The following is a 27,521-nucleotide window of genomic DNA, read 5'->3' on the forward strand; positions in this document are numbered from 1 at the left end:
TGACGTCCTGCTTTGCGGAAACTGCCAAAATGTTTGGCCTGGAAGTCAGCCTGAAGAAAACTGAGGTCCTCCATCAGCCAGCTCCCCACCATGACTACCAGCCCCCCCACATCTCCATCGGGCACACAAAACTCAAAACGGTCAACCAGTTTACCTATCTCGGCTGCACCATTTCATCAGATGCAAGGATCGACAATGAGATAGACAACAGACTCGCCAAGGCAAATAGCGCCTTTGGAAGACTACACAAAAGAGTCTGGAAAAACAACCAACTGAAAAACCTCACAAAGATAAGCGTATACAGAGCCGTTGTCATACCCACACTCCTGTTCGGCTCCGAATCATGGGTCCTCTACCGGTATTGTATATAACCATAACCATATAACAATTACAGCACAGAAACAGGCCAGTTCGGCCCTTCTAGTCCATGCCGAACGCTAGTTCCACCTGAACCTGCACTTGGCCCATAAACTTCCATGAATAAAATGGCCTAATTTTTAACATGGTCCTCAGAAAATCAAATTTCAGGCTTAAGTGAGTGTTGAACGTTGAGTGGGTAGGGAGGGGGGTGTGAAGGAGGGAGGGGGAAAAGGGGAGAAAATGACACTGTGTATATTCAAGAGGGAAATGTTTATGTGTATTTTGGTTAATATGGTTCATAGTGTGAAAAATTTTAAAAATTAAAAAATAAACAGCAGGGATCAGTTTAAAAAGCTTTGAATCAGCTGCAGGTTGGAGCCGAGAAAACAGCAGCCAGTAAAAGTATAGCATTCAACCTTTTGATAACAAGTTAAAATGCAGGACTTCCAGAGTTATAATCAGGATTACTACCCGTGCCACATGCTAGTGAGGCAAGAAGCAGGAAACTAGTGAAGTTTAATGTGTGGCTAAGGAGTTGGTGCTGGAGAGAAGGACTCAAATATTTGCGTCAGTGGGCTTACTTCCAGGGAAGGCAGGACCTTCCAAGAGGTACAGGTTACATGAGAACTGGAGGGGGTCGAAGATCCTCACGGGAAGGATCACATGAAAGAGTGTAAACTAGCATAATTGGGGGTGAGAAACTGAGCAGCAAATGGAGTTGAGGGGATGGCAGATACTGGAGCAAGCAAGTCTGAAAGAAGAGATAGGTGAATGGACACAGCAAGACTGATGGGCAGAAATGTGTTTATTTTAATGCAAGGCAGATAAACTTGTACCCTCGATAAAAACTTCATAACAGAGTTATGATGTGGCCATTACAGAAACATGGCTACATCAGGGACAGAATCCTGTTGTTCTTGGATTTCATCATTTTAAACTAGATAGGGAAGGATCTAACAAAGATGGAGGTACATGGCTAATCAGGGACACCATCACAGCTGCACTCAGAAGCTAATGTTGGACTCGACTACTGAGGCACTGCGGGTAGCGGTCAGAAATAAGAAAGGTGTAATCATTTTGATTGGGTTTTAATTTCTCCAATGTTCACTGTGAAGTCCTTAGTGTAAGAGGCAGAATTTATTGAGTCCAGGAGAACTTCTTGAAGGAGTACATAGATAGTCCAACTTGGGAGTTTTACTAGATGTTGTTTTGGCAAATGCGCCCAGCCAAGTGATCATACTTTCATTGGGCAAATACTTAAGGAATAGTGATCACTCTTCCTCAAGTTTCAAGATGGTGATGGACAAGGATGAACTCGGGCCTTATAGAAAAGTACCAAATTGAGAACAACTGTTATCAGACAAGCCCACAACTGACACGTAACATTTTTTTTTTTTTTTTTTTTTAAAGGGTCAACTAATTAGAGTCCAGGACCCAAATGTTCCAGTGAAAAGCAATGATAGGGATGACAAGGTAAGAGAACATTTGATGATGAAAAATCAATCTCATCAAAAGGTACATGTAAAGTTGAGGAAGCTGTAACCAAACAGGGCCCTGGAGGAATACAAAGAATGTAGCAAAAACTCAAGCAGGGCATTAGAAAGAGAGAAGCCATGTAAAATTATAGAAGCAAAATTATAGAAAATTCCACACCATTTTATATTTGCATTAAATACAAGATTAAGATGATGCCTTGGGAGAGAGGGAATTTACAGGGAAGAGAGCAAAGTATTATACGGATACTTTGCATCAGTGTTCACCAAGGAGAAGAATGTGGTCAGTAACAGAGAGCATAGGGTAGAGAATATAGTGTTTGGACATTTTGATATCAAGGAATAGGTGGTGTTAGGTCTTCTGACAAGTCCCCAAAGCCTGATGGGATATATCCTTAATTATGAAAAGAGGTAATTGAAAAGATTGTTGGTGCCTTGACGTAGATCTTTGCATCCCAATGATAGGAGAGGTCCCAGAGAACTGGAGAGCAACTTAACATAGAAAGGGGAAAAAAAAGGATAAACCAGAAAATTAATGGCCAGGAAGCCTCATAATGGTAGAGAAACTATTGGAAAAAACATGGAGGTAGAATTTGTGCACAGTTGGAAAATCATGGTCATATTTTTATTTTAGATACCCAGCACACTATCAGCCATTTCAGCCCATGCTGCCCCAATTACACCCAATTAACTGACAAACCAGCACGCTTCGAACAGTGGAAAGAAATTAGAGCCCCCGGAGGAAACCTATGCAGATACAAGGAGAATGTACAAACTCCTTTCATTCTGCACAGGATTCAAACCCCAGTCCTAATTGCTTGCACTGTAACAACATTGTGCTAACCTTGCTGCCCATATTAGGGACAGTCACGTCTTACCATTTTGAGTGAGGTGACAAAGATGGCTGTTTAGGGTAGGACAGTGGATGCAGAATACATGGACTTTAGTAAGGCCTTTGACAAAGTACCTTATGGGAGACAAATACAGAAGGTGCTGATGTTTACGATCTATGGTGAGTTGATATTTGGATAACAAATTAGCTGGCCATGGAAGTCAGAGGGTAATACTGGGAGCACGTTATTCGCCCTGTGACCAGTGGTGTTCTGCAGGGATCAGTGTTGAGACTGAAGATTGATTGTCAACCTGGCAAGTTGGAAAATAGCCCTACATTTGTAGGGTTCCCATTGAATATGCTTTTCTGAATATGCACCTTATGACATGAGAAAGATTGCGGCTGTGGATGTGATCAAGGTAGTTACTAAGAATGTTACTTTAAGAACCATCAAGGCTCTCACTAAAGAAAAGTGACCAGCAAGGTTCAACAAATCCAAGACTGACACTACCAAAATTTCAGCAGTATAGAGGGCTATCAAAGAATATAACATAATTCAAATCAGTTCCAGGCAATAGGCAGAGAAATGGCAGAAAGGGATTTAATCCAGACAAGTAAGAAGTACTGCACCTTCAGAGGTCTAATGCAAGGGAAATGTATAACTAATGGCAGGGCTCTTAAAAGCATTGACGCATGGAGGGATCTGTTGTGGGGTGGGGGTCCAGGATCAAAGTTCATTTAAAGTGAACTTTAAAGTTGCGCTGCCGTCTTCCCCCCCCCCCCCCTCGCGCTGCCCATCTCTTGCCCACCCGACTCATGCTGCCGGTCTCTCGCCCACCTGACTCACACTGCTGGTCTCCCGCCCCCGCTTCCCCATCCAACTCACACTGCCGTCTCTCTCCCCACTTGCCAGATTTTGGAGCTTTCTGGATTTTAGATGTCCGGATAAAGGATGGTGTACCTGTACTATTACTTGACTATATTTTTTTTAAATTGTAACTTGTCACATCAAGAGATGGAGGTCTGAAATTGGCAGTTTCTAATAAACTTTATGTTCACACTTTATTTGAATAAATTTGGATTTGTCTCTTAGGTTGTAGGTAAATTTTTCTATTGGAATACACTTGTTCATTTCTATACACCAGTGTTGTATTTTTAAAGGTTTCCATTTCCCAAGTTATCATTATGTATTTTTTTTTGCTGCCACTAGTGCAATCATAATTAATCATTTTCGAGCTCTAATTTTAGACCTAGTTCTTTACCTTTTATGTTGTTTAACAGGAATATTTTTGGTAACTTATTTTTTGTAATTCTATTTAATATTAAGTTTAAATCCTCCCAAAAGGTTTTCACTTTTGTACATGTCCAAACCCCATGTATTATTGTCCAATTTCTTGTTTACAATGGAAGCATTTGTCCAATAGTGTTGGATTCCATTCTTTTAATTTTTGAGGTGTCGTCTATAATCTATTAGTTATGGTACCTGCACATTGTTCCATCCATGTTTCATTCTTTATCTGTATATTTAAGTCTTTTTCCCAACATTGTTTGGGTTTATATTTTACTTCAACATTTTCCTTGCTTTGTAATTTACTATACATGTTTGTCATAAAATTTTTAACGATCACAGTATCTGTGATTAAATATTCAAAGCAACTACTCTCAAGTAACCTTAGACTAGCTCCCAGCTTATGTTTTAATAGGCTTTCAATTGATAACACAAAAATGTTGTACCATGTGATATTCCATATTTATCTTTCAGTAAATTATCTCCCAAAAAGCAATAATTCATTCTTTTAATTCCTTTTCTTGCCCATTCCTTAAAGAATAAATGATCCACTGTAAAAGGAATTAATGGGTTTTGCATTAGCAACGTTTTTGGTATTTGATAATTGATCATCTTTCGTTCTAGATGTATTCTCCTCCATATTTTAATATATGATGTAGTACTGGTAGATTGTGATGTTCCACCAGTTTCTATTCCACTTATAGAGTAAGTGTTCTGGAATATTTTCCTCTATATACCCATCTTAAGCCAAGCCGGTTTTTCTCCTGCCTGGTAGAAGTTTGACAAAAATCTTAATTGTGCTGCACTATATAATAGTTTTTGAAATTTGATAAATGCAATTCCCCTCATTTATATGTCCATATTCGTTGATCCAAAGCTACTCTTGAATTTTTGCCTTTCCACAGGAACTTTCTTATTAATTTATTCAATTTTTAAAGAATTCCCCTGCCAAGGGAATTTGTAACATATGGAATAAGTACTGAATTCAGGGAAATTGATGCAATTTACTCTCCCTATTAATGTTAGTGGTAGTTCTTTCCATTTCTATAAATCTTCTTGTAAGGGTTGATAATTTATACAAATGATTTAAATTATTATCTATTCTGATACCTAAGTAACATATGGTCTGTGTTTGCCATTTAAAAGGAGATTCCTTTTTATATTTTGTATAGTCAATATTAACCTTGTTTCCTGATATTGCTCCGCATTCTTTCAATTTTGTTTATAACCTTTTTATTGATTTATCTGGGTATGTTAAGTCTACTATATTATTCGCAAATAAGCTCATTTAAAATTCTTCTTCTTTTATTTTTATTCCCTTTATCATGGGGTCTTTTCTTATCAGTTCTGCCAATGGTTCTTCTAGCTAAAGCAAAGAGGGAAGGTGACAGCGGACATCCTGGTCTTATTGACCTATTCAATTTAAAGTAATCTGAAACATACCCATTTGTTACTACTTTTGCCAAAAGACCATCATATAGTGGCCTGATGCAATTAATGATCTTTCCAGTAATTTAAATTCCTATAGTACTTTCAAAAGATAACTCCGTTCAACCCTATCAAAGGCTTTCTCTGCAACAAGAGCTACTGCCACAGTTGGTGTTTTGCTTGTTTGTGCCATATGAATCAGGTTAATAAATTTCACACATTCTTCTGTTTTTAACAAATTTCATCTGATCCAACTTCAATTTCAGTACACACTCCGTTAATCTATTCGCTAATAGTTTTGCAATTAGTTTGTAGATGGTATTTATTAAAGATATTGGTCTATATGAAGCCAGTGACAGAGGGTTCTCTCCGGTTTTTGGAATTATTGAGATTATTGCCATTTTGCAAGAATCAGGCAGATTCTGGGTCTCTTCCACTTGTTTCATTACCTCTAAGAGGGGAGGAATTAATTATTTAATACCTTGTAAAATTGTGGGAAATCCATCTTCACTTGGTGCTTTATTATTTGGTAATGTCATTAGTGTCAGGGGTTACATCTTAATCCCAGAGGGACCAGTCTCCTGGCAGGGGCATTTGCTAGGGCTGTCAGGGGGGTTTAAACTAGTATGGATGGGGACAGGGTTTCAAGTTAGGCAGACAGCAAGGTGAGGGTTAGTAGGCTAAGGAAAGAGACAAGTTTGAATAATTTGAGGGAGGAAAAGCGGGAAGTAGTAAAAAGATGTTGTAGTGAAAATTGTGAGAATGGAAGAGAGGAGGATATGCAGAAGGTAGGATGTAGGAGATTCCTGAGATGTATTTATTTTAATGCGAGGAGCATAGAAAGGAAGCTGGATGAGCTGAAGGTGTGGATTGACATGTGGCATTATGATGTTGTGGCCATTAGTAAGACGTGGTTGAAGGAAGGTTGTGACTGGCAGTTGAATGTTCCAGGATTTTGCTGCTTTAGATGTGAGAGTTGGTGGATTAAGAGGGGGAGGTGTGGCATTACTTGTCAGGGAGGATATTACAGCAGTGCTGAGGCAAGGTAGACCAGAGGGCTCGTCAAGGGAGGCAGTGTGGGTAGAGATGAAAAATAAGAAGGGGAAGGTTACTAATATGGGGATATGTTATAGGCCTCCAAATGGGGAAAGGGAACTAGAAGAGCAAATGTGCAAGGAGATAGGTGAGATGTGCAGGAGAAATAGGGTGGTGTTCGTTGGGGATTTCAATTTTCCAAACATAGATTGGGAAACGCAGTCAGTAAAAGGGCAGGATGGCTTAGTATTTATGCATTGTGTTCAGGATTGCTTTTTACAGCAATATGTTGAGATGCCAACTAGAGGGAGAGCGGTTTTACATCTAGTGTTTGGGAATGCAATGGGGCAGGTGACGGAGGTAAGCGTTGGAGAGAACTTCGGATCCAGTGATCATGAGTCCATTAGCTTTAGCTTAATGATGGAGAGGGATTGAAGGTCTTCGATTGGGGGAAGGCCAGATTTGGAGAAATGAGATGGGATTTGCAGAGTTGTTTGGACTGATCTTTTTTGCCGGAAATGACGTAGAGGAAATTTGGGGGGCATTTAGGGGTGAGATTTTGAGTACAGAATCTTTATGTTCCAGTCAGGCCGAAGGGAAAGACTAAAGGTTCGAGGGAGCCGTGGTGGTTTTCTGGTGAAATTTAAGAAGTTGGTTCGGGTCAAGAGGGAGGCCTATACCAAATTTAAAAATCAAGGGATTGAGGAGATGTATGGTCATTACTTAGATTGCAGGAAGAACCTTAAGAGGGAAAATTAGAAAGGCAAAAAGGTATGAGGCGTCCATAGCTAATAAGGCAAAGGTGAATCCTAATGGTTTTTACAGATATGTGAACAGTAAAAGGAGGGTTAAGGATAGAATAGGTCGACTGGATGATGGGACTGGTGAACTATATCAGGAACCGTATGAGATGGGAGAAATATTGAACAATTTTTTCTCATCCATATTCACAAGGGAAAGGGACATTGGGCTATACGAGATGAGAGAAGCAAAGGGCTTAGTTATGGAAAGGATAGGGATTAGTAAAGCAAGAACTTTGGAGCTTCTAGGGTCAATTAAGGTGGATAAGTCTCCTACTCCTGATGGAATTTTTCCCAGGATTTTAAGGGAGGTCAGGGAACAAATAGCAGGGCCATTGACAGTGATTTTTCAAAGATCACTGGAGGAGGGGGTGGTATTACAGGATTGGAGGATTGCAAATGTTGTTCCATTGTTCAAAAAAAGGCAGTAGGTGTAGGCCAAGTAATTATCGGCCAGTAAGTTTGACTTTGTTGGTGGAAGGTTATCGGCCAGTAAGTTTGACTTTGTTGGTGGAAGGTTATGGAGGGTATTCTTCGAGATGGTATATACACATATCTGGATAGGCAGGGATTGATTAGGGGCACCCAGCATATGTTTGTAAAAGGAAAGTCATGTTTGACAAACCTTGTTGAGTTTTTTGAGGAAGTGACAAAAAAGGTGGATGAAGGTAGAGCGGTGGTTGTGATCTATTTGGATTTTAGTAAAGTTTTTGATAAGGTTCCACGTGGAAGATTAATAAGGAAGGTTCAGTCACTAGGAATTAGTAGAGAGATTGTGATATGGGTTCAGAGGTGGCTGGGAGATAGACAGCAGAGAGTCATGGTGACAACCATGTCAGGTGACGAGGGTGTGCCTCAGGGATCGGTGCTGGGTCCCTTGTTGTTTATCATTTATATTAACGATTTAGAGGAGGGTGAGGTTAACTGGGTAAGCAAATATGCAGATGATATGAAAATAGGGGGAGTGGTGGATAGTGTGGTAGATTTTTCTTGGATTGCAGAAGGATTTGGTTTGTCTGGAAGAGTGGGCTGAAAGATGGCAGATGGAATTCAATGTAGACAAGTGTGAGGTGTTGCATTTCAGTAAAAATAACCAGAATAGGACATATACAGTTAAGGGGAGGGCATGGAGCCACGCAGAGGAGCAAAGGGACCTGGGAGTTATAGTACAGAGATCACTGAAGGTGGATTCTCATACACAGCGACACAATTAATAAGATAACAAAAACTATAAAAAGAGTTGTAGGAAACAGGACCCCCCCCCTTAATGAGTTGCCTTTGCTAACTTGCAAGACAACTACAACTCCCTTTACTTCATGGGTTGCAGTATACACCGCAACTGTCAACTGATTTTGCACCAGACCGTCCCTCCCCCGTAGAAATCACAATCCGTTATTCTAAAAAAAAACAAAACTTTAAAAAAAAATATATATAATCCAACTATTAACTTTTAAATCCACTTATATACATTATTTTTTAACAGTCCTTTTGTTATTTTCCTTACTCTTTTTCTTGTTGCTTATTTGGCAATTGTTCTGCAAAGTGACGGGCTTCTCCTGGGTCCAAAAACAGTCTACTTTGTTGCCAGGGAAGAATATCGACAAAACTGCAGGATGATGTAATACAATTCTTGTTAAGTTGAACTCTTCACGCTTCTTTAAAAGATCGAATCTTATGTCTGGGTAGAAGACATTTTATTTTCATTGTACTCCAATGGACTCATCTTCTTTTACTCTTCTAACACCCACCTCCAATATTTTCTCCCTTGTCGGGTATCGCAGTAGTTTTACCATTATAGAATGCGGTTTCTGCTGTGTTTGCGATCTCGGCGCCAATACCCTATGGGCTCTTTCAATTTCTCTCTCTTCTTGGAGTTTTTCTACTCCCAAAATCTGCGGAGTCCATTGTTTTAAGAGTCCTTTTATATCTGTGCCTTTTTCACCTTTTAGGCCCACTACTTTTATATTATTATGTCTACTACAATTCTCTAGAATGTCAATTTTCTGGGCCAATAAGTCATATGACTTCTTAAACTCTGTCTCTATCTTCCAGTTTTTCTCTTAATGTATTCACTTCCATTTCCACACCCATCACTATCTTCCACTTTTTCATTTCTGTCATTACATTCTCCATTCTTTGGATTTTGGCATCGGTTTCTTGCATAGTCTTTCTAATAGCTTAAACTCAGACATTATGGTTTCCATTAAAGTTTTTATTTGTTTATCAAAGTATTCTTTATCCACCATCTTGATTTTTATCCCTTGCGTTTTTCCCAGAAGTTCTTTTGCTTCTTCTAGGGCTTCTCTTTCTTGTTCCTGGTCTTCACTCAACAATGAGCCATTTCCATCACCGCCTCTCCCACAGTTTCTCCTGTTCTGTTAGCAGCAACTCGGTCTCTTCAGTGCCTTTTTCACAAGGCGAACCGTGCGCGAGGAGTCACATGTGCAAGCTGGCATTTCCTTTTCTGGCTCCGCGAGCCATCGTTTGAGCCCACTTTGCGAGACGTTGCCTGAGCTGCCCGCTTACCGGCTTTGCAGCTCGGGCCATCCTCTTCGGGAGAGCTCCCAGCTCATGGATTCCAAGAAGGCCTTCTTTGTTGTCGGGCAATTTCTTCCTTAACTAGGGTTTTTCTTTTTTCGGAGCCATCTTCAGGCTTTTCTTGTACTGTTTATTGAATGACTTTTTTTATGTTTTATTTTTAAACTTTACTTTTCTGTCACTTTTTTAAAAAACTTTCTCTGTGGAGGCTGCTTTTACCTGACAAGTTACTACTCCATCATATGACTCCCTCTTATTTGGAACATTTCGAGATGATGTTTGACGGACTCCAACTCAAAACCAAATTTTATCTTTTCCTTCATTGAAAGGCAGACTGTGCAATTTTGATTAAATGATAAGACAATAATCCCCACACACACACACACGGTAAAGTGATTATCTTGTCTTATCTAAGTCTGAGTTAATGTTAGGTTCTGCTGAATTCTTAGATACCCTTAACTGTACATTATATTCTGGTTTCCACTTCAAAATTCCTAATCCTGTTAACACTGCCATCCAAGTCATTTACTACAGATGACAAACAGCACCAATATCTATGGCACATCACTAGCTCCAGACTTCAAATGAAAAATAACTTCTAATTCCCACCTTCAGTCCAATTGGCTAGCTCACCTTGATTCTGTGATCCAACCTTCTGGACAAGCCTACCAAGCAGCACCTTGACAAAAGCCTTGATAAAGTCTGCATAGACAATGTCCATTGGCCTCATCAATCCTCCCCAATACATCCAAATAAGTCTTCACTCTAAACAGGACAATCCTAGCCCCAACCACTCCAAACTCATTTTTTAAATTATCCCATTTGCCAGTCATCTCTTTTCCTGCAGGCAACCTCTTCCACAGAACATTACAGCACAGAAAACAGGCCTTTGGCACTTCTAGTCTGTGCCGAAATTCCACATCCCTCCATAGCCTCCCATCTATGTAACTGTTCAAATTTTTTTGTTAAAATTGATCCCACATTCACCACTTCAGCTGGCAGCTTGTTATATATTCCCATCACTCTATGCGAAGAAATTCCCTCTAATGTCCCCCTAAATTTCTTCTCTTTCACCCTTAACCCATGTCCTCTGATTTGCTTCTTACCTCACCTCAGTTGAAAAAGCCTACTTGGATTTACTCTTTCTAGTGAAACACAAAAGTCTGCAGACAGTGTGATTCTAGTAAAATCACACAAATGCTAGAGGAACTCAGCTGGTCTCATAGCATCTATTGGAGCTAAAGATAAATAACTGATGTTTTGGGTCTGAGCCCAAGATACAAGCAAAAGAAACAGGCAGGTGTCAATTAAAGTCTGGAGAGAGAAAGGGGGAGAATAGGAATGGGAGGAGACCAGAACAACAGACAAAAGGTATTAATTGCATATGATGAGGAAAAATGAGAATTGATTTTGACTCTCTGAAAGAGAGAGACCTAATGGAAAAGGAAACAGGGGAAAGAAGATTGAGGGAGATCTTTAAATGGAAAATGGAGGTCGATGTTAATGCAGTCTAATTGGATGGCGTCCAGATGGAAGATGAGGTGTTGTTCCTCCAATTTGTGGGTGGTCTCAGACTGGCAGTAAATGAGACAATGAATAAACATGTCAACAAGGGAATGGTACAGGGAATTGCAATGGGTGGCCATTGGAAGATCCACATTATTGTAGCAATGAAGGTGCTCAATGAAGCGATCCCCCAGAAAACACCCAGTCTCTCCAATGTAGAGATGACAGGAGCACTGAATGCAGTAGATGCCCCCAGCAGATTGACAGGTGAAGTGTTGCCTCATTTGGAAGGAGTTTTTTGGGCCCTGATTGGTGAAGGAGGTGGAGCGGGTGCAAGTGAAGCATCTCCTGCAGTCACAGGGGGTGGGTGTTAAGGGGACAATTGGTGAAGAGGGAGAAGTGGATGAGGGAGTCATGGAAGGAGAGAGGGGAATATGTGCCTAGTGATAGCATCACATAGTCAGGAACGTTAAAGAGGTCAAAAAAGGAAAAGAGCCAAGCGCTTGTTCGAACGCCCCCATTTGGAAAATTTATACACAAAATTTCAAGCCACTAAAAAAAATTAGTCATTTTAAACAAAATCAATTGTATTTAAAAAAGGTGAGCACAGTATATCAGACAGACACCTAACATCTATAGCCAAGACTCCAAGCATCTTCCAGATCACCAGGCAGTAACCTATGCTCAAACCAGAGTGTCTGGTTCTCCTGACCCTAAGCAGTACTTGCCCATACCTAGCACCCAGCATGACAAGCAGTGCCCTTGCCCAATTTGCATCCAATCCCCAAGAAAGAAATACTACTCTGCTCCCAATACCCTGCCCAACCTGCACCCAATCCCCAGGCAGCGCCCCTGCCCAACCTGCACCCAATCCCCAGGCAGCGCCCCTGCCCAACCTGCACCCAATCCCCAGGCAGCGCCCCTGCCCAACCTGCACCCAATCCCCAGGCAGCGCCCCTGCCCAACCTGCACCCAATCCCCAGGGGAAATCCTGTCCTTGCTGAACATCAGTGCAGAGGGGGCCAGGATAGATGGACAGCTAATGGAGGAAATGTGGATGAGTGCCAAGTTGATGGTGGTAGAGGGAAAGCCATGTTACTTGAAGAAGGAAGACATCTCTGATGATCTGGCATGCAAGTCCTCATCCTGGGCTCAGGTGCAACTGAGACAGAGGAATTGAGAGAAAGAAATGGAATCCTTGCAAACTGTGGAAGTTGGTTGATTTGTAGATGTCAATCAAGAGTTTGGCTCCCAAGATGGAGACAGAGATTGAGAAAATGCAGTGTTGCGAGAGGACCAAGTGAATTTGAGGTCAGGGTGGAACTTGGCAGCAAACTGGATAAAGTCAATGAAGCTCATCATGAGTGCATGAGGCAGCACCAAAATAGTTGTTGCTGTAGCAGAGGAAGAGTTAAGGTTCCTTGCCTGTGTATGTTTGTAGCAAGAATTGTTCCACAAAGCCAACAAAATTGGCCCTTGTGGGTACCCATGGCTACACCTTTGGAGAAAATGGGATCATCAAAGGAGAAGTTATTGAGGGCAAGGACAAGTTCTGCCAACCAGAAGAAGGAGATGGTGGAGGGGTCTGGTTTGGTCTGTGTGGAAAAAGAAACAAAGGGGTTTGAGGCTTTAGCATGGAGGATGGAGGTGCATAGGGATTGGATGTCTATGATAAAGATGAAACAGTAGAGATCAGAGAACTGGAAGTTGTTGGAAATGATGGAGGACAAGTGAAGTATTCAGATGTGGTGGGGAGGGACTGGATCGGGAGAACAAAACAGAAGAAGTAAGCAGATACACTTCTGTGGCATGCGAAACAATCAGTCTGCCGGGACAAATGGGTTTCTAGATCTTGGATAAGAGGTAGAAATGGGCAGCACCAGGTTGGGAAACAATGAGGTTGGAGGAAGTGCTAGGGAGATGACAGGAAGTGATGAGCTTACAAATAGTGGTTTGACAAGTTTTGGTGGGGTCCTATTGAAGTAGTAATGGAGGATATGATGGTGACCAAGAGCTGTCTGAGACTTGTCATGTGGCTTCGGCCAGATATAGATCACTGCACCAGTCCACAACAGTGCCATCCTTGCAGGTTTAACGGCAAGGCTGGGATTAGTGTGGAGAGATTGGAGGATGAGGTGCTCTGAGAGAGTAAGATTGGAACAAGTGAGGGGGAGTGGTGAAGTCTATACAGTTGATGTCTCAGCAGCAGTTGGAAATATAAAGGTCCAGAGCAGGCAGAAGGCTGGAACGAGGTATCCATTTATTCCCATCATAATTTTGTATACCTTCAGCAAACCACTCTTCATTCTTCTATGCTCAAGAGAATAAAGTCCTAACCGGTTTAAAGAGTTCCCTGTAATTTAGTTCCTCAAGTCCCAGCAGCATTCTAGAAAATCTTCTCTGCACTCTTTCTACTTTATTGACATCTTTCCTGTAGTTAGATGACCAAAACTGCACACAGTACACCAAATTTGGTCTCATCAATGTCTTGCACAAACAACCCAACTCCTATACTCAAGTTTGATTTATTGTCTAAAGTGCCAAAAGCTCTCTATCACCCTTATCTTCCCAAGACGCCACTTTCAGGGAATTATGTATCTGTATTCCCAGATCCCCTTATTCTACTGCACTCCTCAGTGCCCTACCATTTACTGTATATGACCTAGCTTGGTTTGTCCTTCCAAAATGTAACACCTCACACTTGTCTGATTAGACATCAGTATGGAACAGCACTACCAACCCACCAATCCTCCTGCATCACACCTGTGTGGTAGAGATTATGAAGACAGAGCACTAGTGCAATCTATATGAATTTTGAGTACCACAAGACTTTTTATGGCAGATGGCTTAAAAAGTCACAAATTGGATCCAAAGGTGGATCAAAAAACAATATCAACATGCCTTCTTGTGACTGGAAAACTAAGGTTCCACAGTAAAAAAAACATTATCCGGAATTCAATCAACTTGAAACTCAAACTAGCAAAAAAAAAAAGATCCAGGCTGCAGCTTGCAACTGGGTCAACTCTCTCAAAATGTCTTCCTATTCTTGCCTAGTAAGAGCGTTTATTTGTATTAAGTATATTAGTATGGCTTTATCTGTAAATTTGGGGGGAGGTGGGGTTAATTATGACGGCAGCACGGTTAGCAGTGGCTAGTGCAACACTGTTACAGAACCAGCAACCAGGGTTAGAATTTAAATTTTGTAAGTTGCAGGAATTTCTTGATTAAAGTGAACTTTAAATAATTAAAGACTTCAATACTGATTTTTTTTTCCCCAATGACATTTTGCACTGTCTTTCATCTTTTTAACTATGTATTCTTAATGCAGATATATTAGTTAGGCATTGCAATTTGTACATCCTCGATCTATGTAGGTGCCAGAAAAAGGGGATTTTACTGTACTAATAATTTGGACAAACATGGATGACAGATGGTACAAAAACAGATTTATAAATGGCAAGAACTGGACTAAGAAGTTCCAGATTTCATGGGCAAGAAAGTGAGAAACTAAATCTGATCCAGGGACGCAGGAAGTAATCCATTAGGGGAGGTGCACAAGGACCTTAGAATGTACATTCACATTTGCTTAAAAAGGCAAATCTTTTTTGTTAGATAGCCTAACAAACAAAACCAATTATTAGACAAGGCCTTGGATACCAGAACAGGGGAGTTATTTTATACAGAATAATATACAAAGAAAGTTAAGACTCAAGTTGAACACTGCAGTTCTCGTTGTCATATTTAGAAAGATTTAGTTATGCTGGGTCTAATAGCTACTCTCAAGTAAATGTTATATGACCCTCTGGCAAAAAGACAGAAGATCCACGTGTCCAATAAAGCAACAAGATTGGCATATTTCTAAAAGTTCAATTTCTACATGTTCAGCATGCCTTTCTTGACTGGATTTTTTTTTGGATGAAGCACCAACATGCAAGTGTTGTCCCCACATGGAATATACAAGGAAAATAGCACAGAAACCTTTAACCAACTGGATGCATCAGAATTTGACGTGAAATTCCGTGTTTTGCAACATCATTTATATTTTAACCATCCTATATTATTATAAAAAATATTAGTGCACAAAAAGTAAGGCAGTTCACTGATCATTCAGGAATCTGATGGCAGCGGGGACAAAGTTGTCATTGTGCCGCTGAGTGCTCGTCTTTAGGCTCCTGTACCTTTTTCCCCTGATGGTAGCAGAGTGAAGAGGGCGTGGCCTGGGTGGTGGGGGTCTTGGAGGATAGAGGAGACACTGCCTCATATAAATGGAGTGAAGTCTGGTGCCTGTGATGTCACAGTCAGAGTTAACAACCCTCATCAAGGTAGTGATGCAACCTGCCTGAATGTTCTTCATGGTACATTTGTAGAAAATCTTCGGTGACAATACTGAACCGCCTCAGACACCTCACAAAGTTTAGCTGCTGGTAAGCCTTCTTTGTGATTGCATCGACGCGAATGGTGGATATTAGGATTAATTGGATAGTTTAAAAAATTTGACAGAAGCCCCTCAAACAACAATGACAAGATACCACAGTGATGAGAATGCTGGTAAATAGAAAATGAATAAAACAATACACGGTGATGGAAATGCATGGATAGGGGGCAGAGACTTTGAAAGGTTTTCTATTTGTAAACAATTCATTGTGAATAGTCTATTTTTGGTTTTAAAAATAAATCTACAAAAAAATCCAAAAATAATTTTATTCACAATAAGGTTTTTTTTTAAAAACGAAAAAACTGAGCAAAGCCTTTTCACAGTGTCATATTCACATATTTCATTTCTGTTCATTGTTACATTCATTCCAATTAGTGTGTAGTACCATTGCACAACTGTGGCCCCTTGTAGCTACATCTCCTATGTTATTTGGGGGAATTCTCCTCCGATCACAGCCGCTCAATGCGCAGTAGGACTTGATCCTTCCACACTGCGCCCTGTTAGCTGCACCAAGCCTCAGTGCATCCTTCAACATGTACATCTGCAGCCAGCAGTTAGTTACTTTTTTTTCTCTCCAAATTAGGCCAGCAGTTCTCAACCTTTTTCTTTTCCACTTTAAGTAATCCCTACACCATGTGAAAAGGTTAAAGCCTTGTGTTTTGATTCTTAGTTAATTTTGTGCTTGTCTCTTTAGTGTTTACCAGTGACTATGATGTAATATGTCATAACAGGATGTGAAGCATGAGCACGAGAGATTTTTCTTTGAATTTTTGTATCTCTTTAAATAACATTTTCTATCTCTAAAGTTTGTGTATCTCTTCAAAAGCCTTTTGTAACTATTATACTGCAAATGCTTTGTTATTCATCATTATGAAAGTCAATACAAAATACATAAAACTACATAAACAGATAGAAATTTGAGATATCGTAGCTCACACTTTGAAAGATGATACTCTGAAATTAGGATATATTAGAATAAGGAAAGCGCTGTCTATAAGGTTGAGAATCAATGCTCAAGACCCAATTGTTACTGAAATATTTTGCTTGAGATAATTGTCATTGGCCCATTTCCTTTGGAGTTCTGAAACCGTGCACATGACGAGTCAATGAGGTACGATTAAAACAGTGGTTTTCAACTTTTTCTTTCCACCCACATACCACCTTAAGCAATCCCTTACTAATCACAGGGCACCTATGGCATAGGGAATAAAAGTGATACAAGAGTGGAAAGAAAAAAGTTGAGAACCACTGTTATAGACTTTATTCATAAATTTTTTAAAAACATACATTCTCTAATTACACCATTACCACTACTGTGGCACCTTGCCATTACTCCTCTCTGTTATTCGAGAGGTTTCCCCAGTCTCAGACCCTTAATCCCAGAAACAAAAGGACTCTAGACTATGGTCCTTCCCTACTGCACCCTTATGTTGGCTGAATCAAGCCTCAGCACGACTCTGCACATACCCCTTTAACCTGGAATATGCCAGTCAGCATCATTTCCTTATTGACAGTTCCATGTGCTGAGAGACCAACAAGGTTTAGGCAGACCAAAAGGGTATCTTTCATTATGTTCTTGATCTTCCAATAGTTCTGGATGTTTGTCTCTGCATGCATCGCCAGGAACAGCACTTAAATCAAACCTGTCAGGGTGTTGCTGTGGATGAACTGTGACATCCTTCTCCACACACTAAACAATTTCACATTCTGCAAAAAGAGGTGGACGACTGTCTCCACTAGACCACAGTCATCTTGGCAACAACATGTATTGCGAAGGCCCATCCTTCACAAGACAAGCAACAAGGAGACTGTCAACATACAACAGCGTAGTGCTATTGTACTTTGATTCGCGGTACAGCCACACATGAAGATGATCATCAGGATGAGGGCCACGTTGAGTATGCCCTTGCCATTTGTATGATGACTTGTACAAGGTGACCCTTTGGATTCTTTCCATTTTGGATCCCCATATGGACTGGAAGACTGCTCTGGAGAACAAGGCAGAAGTGCATGGAATGGACCATACCTACGCCACTACAGCAATACCGCAAGCACCTTGCATCTGATGACCTGATTATTCTGCAAAAAGTGATAAGTTGCCATCAAGAATTCTGGTAACATAATATTAGTGTTTCTTAGCAACAGGAATTAAATGGTTATTAAAGTGCTATGATTTTATCTGGCATGTAATCAGCTCATCAGCTTCTCAAGTATTTAGTTAATTTAGTTCTCTACCCATTGCAAAAACAACTTTTTAATATGTTCAGATTTAACTTTCCAGGTTATTTCAAAATACTGATAGAACATTACTTTCTGATATAACCCTAAGGGCCTAGTTTTAACTTGCCTATCGAGTCTGAAGAAAGAGTGGTGGTTGCAAAAGCTAAATAGGAAGTTTCTCATTTATAACTTCAGTTAGCTATTTCAGCAAATCTGACGAACTACGTAAACAACACCAATTTTCAATCAACCCATGCGCAATGCTACAATCAAACCTCACTTGTCTTTTTTTAAAACTCAATCTATAACCTTTGGTAAGCCTTTCAATTTCGGCGCATGGAGACGAGTGAAATTTGATGCTGCAGTCATCCCAACGAAACACACAACATTGAGATAGGCCCTTCGGCTCAACCTGCCTGCATTTGGCCCATATCCCTCTAAACCTATCCACATATCTGTTCAACTTTTCTTAAATGCTGCAATAGCACCTACCTCAACCACCTCTTCCAGCAGTCCACTCCACACAAAAAAGTCATCTCTCAGGGTCTTATTAAAATCCTTACTTACCCCCCACCCCCGCCCCACTTTAAACCCGTGTTCTCTGGTTACCTTTCCCTGAATTCTTGGCAAAAGGCTATTCACTAGATCTCACCCCTCTAATGATTTTACCCAACTCCATAAAACCCTAGCCTGGTCAACCTTTCCTCATAGTTCAGGCCCCAACTTCTGGCAACACCCTTGTAAATCTTCTCTGCACCCTCTCCAGACTAACAATACCTTTCTTGCAGCAGGTTAACCAAAACTGAGCAGGATACTCCAAATGAGGGCTAACTGTAACATGACATCTACACCGTACTCTGATAAAGGTCTTTTTGACTACCATCTCCCTGCGATGTCGTTTTCAAGGTTTAATGCACCGAAACGACAACATTCAGCAGATCCCCACCACTCACTGTGTAGGTCCTACTCCTGTTAAACTTCTCAAAAGGCAACATCTCATTCCATCAATAATTCGTCTGTCCACTTTCCAAACCAGCCTACTGCACAGAAACTTAATCAAGTGCCTTGCTGAAGTCCATATATACAGCTACGATCTGCTCTCACAAACCTTCTTGGTCACCTCTTCAAAAACCTAATTAGATTTGGGAGGCTTGACCTCACACTTACAAAACTATGATGACTCTCCATTATCAGTCTTTCTCCATGCAAATACATACATTTCTGCTCCCTCAGAATACTCTCCAGTTGACCGCATTTAAATTTAGACATACAGCACAGTAACAGGCCCTTTTGGCCCACAAGCCCACGCTACCAAATTATCCCTGGTACATTTGAACAGCGATAGGAAACCGTAGCACCAGGAGGAAGCCCACGCAGACATGGGGAGAGCGTACAAACTTCTTAGACACTACAGGATTCAAACCCCAGTCCCGATGGGTGGCACTGTAACCGATTCCCAAGGGGTCACATTTTTTTCCTCTGATTATCCTTTATGTACCTACAAAATCTTGAGATTCCTCTTAGTGTTATCTGCTAGAGATAACTCCTGTTCCTTCATGCCCTCCTGCTTTTTTGAGCTGGTTCCTCAGTTCACAAAACTCCTCCAGATATACTCTGGATCTTAGCTGCTTATATAATTGCTTGCTCTTAACCAGATTCTGAGTTTGCTTCATTATCCAAGCTGTCTTGGACTCTTGTCAACACTTCAAAAAATCCTATTTTCCTAACATCCCTCTTCCAATCAATTTGAGCAAGTTTTGTCTTCTATGTTCAAAGTCAACCTTACCCCAATTCAACACATTAACTCGTGGTCTCGCCCTGTCAACGACCTTCTTAAAACGTTACAATGGTCACTGGTCCCCAGAGGCTCAGCCACAAACATTTCACCCATTTGTCCTTCCCAATTTGCCAAGCCTAGACCAATCAATGCTCTATTGTGGAACCCTCTACATATTGGCAGAGGACATTTTTATGAACATGTTTGACAAATTCCACCCTGTCTAAACCTTTCACACTAACTTTCCCAGTCATAACCTACAACTGGCAGCAGTCTTCTGGCACATTTGTTCCTCTAATTCCCACTGACTGTTTGCTAGCCTGTAATACACTCCCAACAAGATGATCACACATTTCTTGTTCCTCAGCTCCATCCATACAGCCTTATCGGACAACCTGTCTGTAATGTCATCTGACCATTGCTGTATTATCCTCCTTAATCAATAATGCAACACCTCTTTTACCCCACCTCTTTCCTGAAGCATCTGTACCCTGGAGTGTTGAGCTGCCAGACCTCCCCATCTCTTAGCCAGGTTTTCATATGGCTTCCACATCCCAGTCACATGTTTATCCATGCCCCAAGTTCATTAGCTGATGATCAGGAAGGCACAACCTGAAATGGGAAGCAAATTTCAAAAGAAAGTTGAATATGTGAACAATAATAGAGAAAATAAGGTGTGGAACTAAATGGACAGCTCTTCAAAGAGCCAGAGAAACAATGGCCCAAATGGAAGAGGGAAACACGATACGCTGCAGACACAGTGATTGCAGTAAATGCACTGAAAGATATATTGCTGAAATTCCGGGCCTCAGCCAAACTCTCAGAATTCAAACAATGGGGGAGGAATCCAGACCAACAAAAAGGTGTTAGTTGGTGTGTGTGTGTGTGTGTGTGTGTGTGTGTGTGTGTGTGTGTGTGTGTGTGTGTGTGTGTGTGTGTGTGTGTGTGTGTGTGTGTGTGAGAGAGAGCATTTTTAACGAAAGCCAGAGAAGTCTATATTATCGCCACCTGGTTGGAAGGTACCCAGTTAGAAGATGAGATGTTGTTCCTCAATCTGGCAGTACATGAGACCATGGACAGAAGTGTCAGCAAGGGAATGGGATGGAGAATTGAAATGATTGGCCATTAGGATCCCTACTATTGAGACAGTCAGATTCGAGGTACTCAACAAAGCCATTCTGCGTCCAGTCTTGTAGAGGAGACCACAACAAGAGGACCAGATTAATTAGATAGTTTCTGCAGATTCACAAGTGAAATGTTGCTTCACTTGGAAGGACTGTTTGGGGTCCCAAATGGTGCTGAGGGAGGAGGAGTGGCTGCAAGTAGAGCATCTCCTGTGGTCACAGGGGTAGGTCCCAAAGGGATGATTGGTGGGGAGAAAGAAGTGAACAAGGGAGTCATGGAGGGAGAAATCCCTGCAGAATGCAGCAAGGGGAGGCTGGTGCGGTGGTCGGTGAGGTCAAGGTGAATCCTGTCCTTCTTGCATGCGGGGGCGCAGATGTGCGGGTAATGGAGGATATGCAGTTGATGGTGGAGGGAAAAGTCATGTTGTTTGAAGGAGGAAATCTCCAATAATCTGGCATGGCATGGACCAAATAGCTTCCAGCTACTGGTGAACAGTTCCATAACGACTAAACCTTAGTGTACTTTTTCTCCGTATTATCCATTGCTTCTCCTATTCAGCAAATTTTTTACCCAAACTTACCCCATGAGCAATACTCATTCTAATATTTACTTTTTCATTTTTCCCTCCGATTCAATGTCATCTTTCTTCAACTGCCCTGCAATTGTGATGCCGAAGAATAAATCACCATTCGAGTTATTCCTGGCAGGCTGTTTGCTCTAACTTTTCTGTTAACACACAAAACGGCTGGAGGAACTCCGCAGGTCTTGCGCATCCATAAATAAAGATAATAACCCATTTTTTTGTACCTGAGCTCTTCTTCAAGGTATTAGCAAGAAAAGCACCTCAAGACCTCCAGCCCTACAATCACAGCAACTGCAGACTTTTGTGTTTTGTGCTAGCTTTTCTGATTAACGTCTTAACAGGATCCTCGATCTATCCAAGGGTTTCAACTTTAAACGATTAAAGGAAAACAATTTTCACTTTTGCATATCCCACATGATGAATCATTGAAAATGAAATTATGGCATGACCAGATTGAATATCAGTTACTTCCACCATTTCATACCAATCTTCGCCACAGGCTGTAACAAATCAATATTCTGTATTTGTCGGAATCTCAGGCATAATTGATCACTAACACTTCATCCCTCAGAACATAAATGCAAGAAAACAGGAATAAGGCAATCAATAAGATTGCATCTAACATTTTCCACAACACTTTCCAGCACAAATCCAATGTCCAAAAACCAAATGAATCTAATTCAGCAAAGCCAAGCCCCATCCATACCCATGTTGCACAGGAAGATCCAGAGATTCACTCTTCTCCAAAGAAGTTTCTTCCAATCGGTCTTGAATAGCTGACCTCTGCTTTCAAGATTGTGACTATAGCCAGAGGAAAGATCTCTGAATCCACCTTGCTCCATTCTGCAAGAATTCTGCACATCCAGTGTGATCATCTCCTTAATTATTCAGATGCTTCTAATCTTTGGTTACATGGCTACAATCCAATTCCAAGAATAAAGCAAATCAATTATTACGTTTGTAAGCGGACTGAAGTTTGGCTTCTCTCATGATGAGAAACACAAGGGAAAGTACATCCAAAAAGCCCTCCACTAAACAATAAGTTAACTAGGTAGCCTGTCAGTTTAAATACTCCTCAAATATTTGAGATATTCCACAAATCGCACTGAATAATTTCTGGGGGATTCGAAATACTGTTTAGTCGAAGTTACTTGCAATTCAATAGAGCACTTTTCTTGTACAACCTTCAACAATTCCTTTCAGCAATGCTGTCCTGTGAACCCACTTCTCAAAACTGCATTAAAAATCAATCACTGTGGAGTTATATTAGCCCGCTTTGAACATACTCCACTTTATTAAAGAGCAAATAAAAGCAGGGAGCCAATAAACTCCAATGGCAAAACAAATGCCTTATCCGAAGGGTGGAGGTGTGCGTAGATTTCCAGAAGCTTCCACAGCAGCCACGACAGTAACGCAGTAGCCAGTCACTGGAAAACGTCACTCAGTCAGATTTGGAAGTGGCAACTACGCCTCTGGGATCTAAACTCGGGCTATTAAATACACTGCAACGATGTGCTTGAACAAGCTGCAACCCGTTGGTCTCCTGCACAGTGAAACACGAAAGTCTGCAGTGGCTGTGATTGTAGCAAAGGCACACAAATGCTGGAAGAACTCAGCAGAGGAAACGTCCGTCATGTATACATTTACGGACGCTGGGAGACCGACCAAATCCCTCCAGCATTTCTGCCGTTTCACTTCGTCCACTGCAGTCATTAGCTCTCACTTACCAATCCTCCCACCAAGGAGCTGCTCCGCAGCGAAGGTGGGCCTCGGAATACCCCCGCCTCCGACCCCCGACCTTCGGCCCCTTCCCTTCGCGGCCTGCTCAGGCGGTGACGTCACCTGGCCTCGGACAGGTGACATGGGGGGGGGCTGGAGCCCAGGCCTCGGACAGGTGACATGGGGGGCGGGCTGGAGCCCCAGCCTCGGACAGGTGACATGGGGGGCGGGCTGGAGCCCCAGCCTCGGACAGGTGACATGGGGGGGGCTGGAGCCCAGGCCTCGGACAGGTGATGGGGGGGGGCTGGAGCCCCGGCCTCGGACAGGTGATTGGGGGGGGGGCTGGAGCCCAGGCCTCGGACAGGTGATGGGGGGGGGGGGGCAGGCCCAGCCTCGGACAGGTGACGTGGAGGGGGGGCTGGAGCCCCAGCCTCGGACAGGTGATGTGGGGGAGGGGGGAAGGCTGGAGCCCCGGCCTCGGATAGGTGATGGGGGGGGGGGCTGGAGCCCCGGCCTCGGACAGGTGATGTGGGGGGAGGGGGCTGGAGCCCCGGCCTCGGACAGGTGATGTGGGGGGAGGGGGCTGGAGCCCCGGCCTCGGACAGGTGATGTGGGGGGGGGCTGGAGCCCCGGCCTCGGACAGGTGATGTGGGGGGGGGCTGGAGCCCCGGCCTCGGACAGGTGATGTGGGGGGAGGGGGCTGGAGCCCCGGCCTCGGACAGGTGATGTGGGGGGAGGGGGCTGGAGCCCCGGCCTCGGACAGGTGATGTGCGGGAGGGGGGGCTGGAGCCACAGCCGCCAGCCCGCAGCCTTCCTCCTGGAGTCAGGCGGCCACCCCCCCCCCCCCCCCCCCAAACCAAGTGCCAGCACAGTCCGCCCCCATCTCTCGGTGGCCTTTACCCGCACGGCCAGGACTCGCTCCACCGGCTCCCACTGTCCTGTCCTCCCCTCCCCAAGCACTGAGCGCGGCCCCGCGCCATGTTAACGCCATGAGGCTTCTCTCTTCGGGCTTCGCTCGCTGTAAGCGGAAGTGGTCTCGTCGGAAAGGGATTTAAAAAAATCCCTCACCGAATGATAACAGGTATTTCTTTTTAATTTAAAAACGCCGCTCCGACCCCCATACCTTGCTGATTCGCCTGGGGAGCGTGCCGGCCATTATCGCCAAAGTCCACGGACTCTCAGGCCTCCGTTTCTCTTTCCCACAAAACTGCGAGGAAAGCCGAGCAATCCGTCGCTTTTCTTCTCGACGCCCTTCCCCCCCCTCTTCCGCATGCGCGGGGAACGCGCGGGGTCACGGGAAATGTAGTCCGTCTCAACGTCTCGCATTGGAGGGATTACAACACCCATGATGCAATGTGGCTTCTTTCCAAAAACAGCTCCTGTCTCTTGGGGATTTCCAGCGAGGAATTGAGAGCGACCGAGCATTTCGGAAAATAGAAAGTAAAAGTGCAAACATTTTGCAATGATCCTGAAAATCCTGAGGCATCTTCTGGTGCCTTCTCCGCCAAGAATGCGCCTGCAGAAACGGATTCAGGCCTGTGGAATGGCCGTTCAGGCCGCAGTGCTGTGGCCATCTGAAAGGGACGGCTTCGTGGGAGGCACCTTGGGACGCACTCGGGCTCCTGTCCCTTCGGGCTGCCGGGGTTGAGGTGGCTGGCTGTCAGAGCTGGGACAGCTGGTGTGGGCTGTCAGCGCAGGGGCGACCCATGCGGGATCTCCCCACACTGATCCCACTGCCCCGCTCTCCCCACAGCCCTGTATCAGTCCCCACGCTGTGGGGCGGCTGGCGCGGGCTGTCAGGCGCTCACCAGCTGATTGTCATCCCCTTAGCATTCAGGTGCCGGCGTGGGGGGGGGGGGGTGGGGGACATTGGGGGATTTTGGCCACCTGAAAGTGCCTCTGGAGGTATTCAGCAGCTCAGGCTGTATAAGTGGGGGAAGAGAGAAATTATGATTCCAGGTGAATTACATAGATACCTGTATGAGGAAGTTGGCCAGTGGAAATAAAATGAGCTGCCGGAGGAAATGGTTGAGGCGGGTAATATTGAATCATCTAAGAAATGGGCAGATACAGATTAATTGTCAAAAGTATATACATACAACCCTGAGATTCTTTTTCCTGCGGGTGAGGCCGGATTACCATTTATTGCTAGTGCAAAAAAAAGCTACTTAAACAAATAAAGAAATGCAAACAACCTGATTGCAATACAGAGAGGGGGAAAAAATCAATGAAGTCCAAAAGTAAGAGTCGTTAAATGAGTCCCTGATTGAGTTTATTGTTGAAGAGGGATGGATAACAGCTGTTTCAGAACCTGTGACACTTATACCTCTTGCCTGATGGTAGCAGCGAGAACAGAGCATGTGCTGAGTGTTATGGATCCTTGATGATTCCTGCTGCACTCAGAGGGCAATGTTTCTTGTAGATGTTCTTGCTAGAAGGGAGGGTTTTCCTATGATGTCATGGGCTGTGTCCACTTCCTTTAGCAGGACTTTAGGATCAGGGGTATTGGTGTCCCCATATCACACTGTGATGCAGCTGGTCTGCACACTTTCCACTACACATCTGTAGAAATTTTCCAGGGTTTCAGATGTCATACCAAACCTCTACAGACTCCTGAGGAAGTAGAGGTGCAGACATGCTTTCTTCATAATGCCAGTAGTGTGTGGGGTCCAGGAAAGATCCTCCAAGATAGTGATTCCCAAGAACGTAAATTTATCAATACATGGATAAGATGGGTTTAGAGGGATACGGACCAAACAAAAGCAGATGGGACCTGTGTGGGAATGATTTGGTCAGTATGAGTAAGTTGGGCCAAAGGGCCTGATCCATGCTGATTGATTCTGTAACTTGTTGATGTACTGTCCTATGTTCTATCAGCTAGTTCATGTACAATGGGAGCACAAGTGATGTGGTGGGACAGGAGAGAATTTTCAAAGAGATTTTTTTCCTGTGCTAAGCAAAATATACTTCAGTTAAAAACAAGAACAGTAAAGGTGAGAATCACCAGCCAGGCACTGAAAGTGGCCAAGAGTAGTGAGAAATGAGGAGAGTTAGAAAGCTTTAAGAAAGAGTGAAAAAACTCCAAGAAAGCAATAAAGAAAGGAAGGATAGATTTTGCATACTCTTCTTGATTATAAAAAGATTATCATAAATATATACAGTGAAAAAGGATAGCTAAAGTACACATAGATGCCTTATAAGATGAGATGGGTGAATTAATAATGTGTAACTCAGAAATGGTTGAGGCCTTGAACGTGTACATTGTGTCAGTGTTCACAAGTAACATGCCAAAGAATAATGTTAAGGAGGAGATGGAAGATGGGGACCTCAATACAATTGTTATCACAAAAGAGACTGTAGGCAGCTCCCAATGGGATGGCTGACAGCAAATGTAACTCCATTGTTTAGAAAAGGCAGGTAATAAATAGGCCAGTTAGTTCAATGTACAATATCAAGTTGTGAAAATGCAATTTTAAACAAAAATACTATATTAATGATAAATTATTTACAAAAAATCAACATTTCTTCACATGCATGGTGTAATATCCATACATTTTCATCATTGTATATTGTTACATTTATTTTATATTTAGCAACATTACTATAACTGGCAGTTTATCGTTACTCCTCTCCCTTCCCTCTGTTGTTTGAGGGGCCTTCCCTCGGTGACAGCTCCTCAATGCCCAGTAACAGAGGACTCCAGACTGTGGTACTTCCCCACAGTGCCTTCATGTCGGCTGCACCAAGCTTTGGTACATCCCGAAGCACGTGCTCCTGCAGCCTGGAATGTGCCAGTCAGCTGCATTCCCGCACCAAATTCTCCGTATGAGGGAATGACCCACAAGTTTTGAGCAATGAGTATCTCAGATTGTGTTCACAGCATTTTCAGGAGGAAGGGTGAGCAGCTAGATGTCGTGGCCATTTTGGGACAAATGAGGGTGATGAGGTCCTGCAAAGAGAGTTCAGGGAGTTAGGCATAAAGTTGAAGGTCAAGCCCTCCAGGATTGTGATATCAGGATTGCTACCCTTGCCATGTGTTAGTGAGGTTAGAAATAGGAAGGTAATGTAGCTTAACATGTGACTAAAGATGCAGGAGGAAGGGCTCTCTTCAAGGGAAGATGAATCCTGTTCCAATGGGTCAGTTTGTGCATCTGAACTGGAGGGGGGACTAATATCCTTGAGCTAGTGCTGCTCCATAGGTTTTAAACTAGATTTGCAAGGGGATAGGAACTGTGGTATCAAGATAGATAGGGAAGTGGAGGAGGGAAAGATGATGTGAAAAATGCATGTTATGTTAGAAGTTGCAATGTGCAAGTTTGCTGATGACACAAAAATTGGAGGCATTGTGGACAGCAAGGAAAGTTTTCAAAGCTTGTAGAGAG

At 42.8% G+C, this 27,521-nt stretch overlaps 1 protein-coding gene across 2 annotated transcripts in view; it reads right to left on the reverse strand.

Annotated features, from left to right (window-relative positions):
• Positions 1–24,419, reverse strand: part of ube2na (ubiquitin-conjugating enzyme E2Na) — a 39,138-nt gene extending 14,719 nt beyond the window's left edge. Inside the window, exons 1-2 of one of the 2 annotated variants that reach the window (XM_069910012.1) lie at positions 24,263–24,368; positions 20,181–20,324 (exon numbers count right to left, since the gene is read on the reverse strand). In XM_069910012.1, the coding sequence (XP_069766113.1) occupies positions 20,181–20,252 (72 nt within the window). In that variant the 5' untranslated portion in view covers positions 20,253–20,324; positions 24,263–24,368. Of the gene's footprint in view, positions 1–20,180; positions 20,325–24,262 lie in introns of both variants that reach the window. The other variant, XM_069910013.1, reaches the window with a different exon arrangement.
• Between the last annotated feature and the right edge of the window lie 3,102 nt (positions 24,420–27,521).

Source organism: Narcine bancroftii, chromosome 13 (genome assembly GCF_036971445.1).
Source record: "Narcine bancroftii isolate sNarBan1 chromosome 13, sNarBan1.hap1, whole genome shotgun sequence".
NCBI lineage: Eukaryota > Metazoa > Chordata > Chondrichthyes > Torpediniformes > Narcinidae > Narcine > Narcine bancroftii.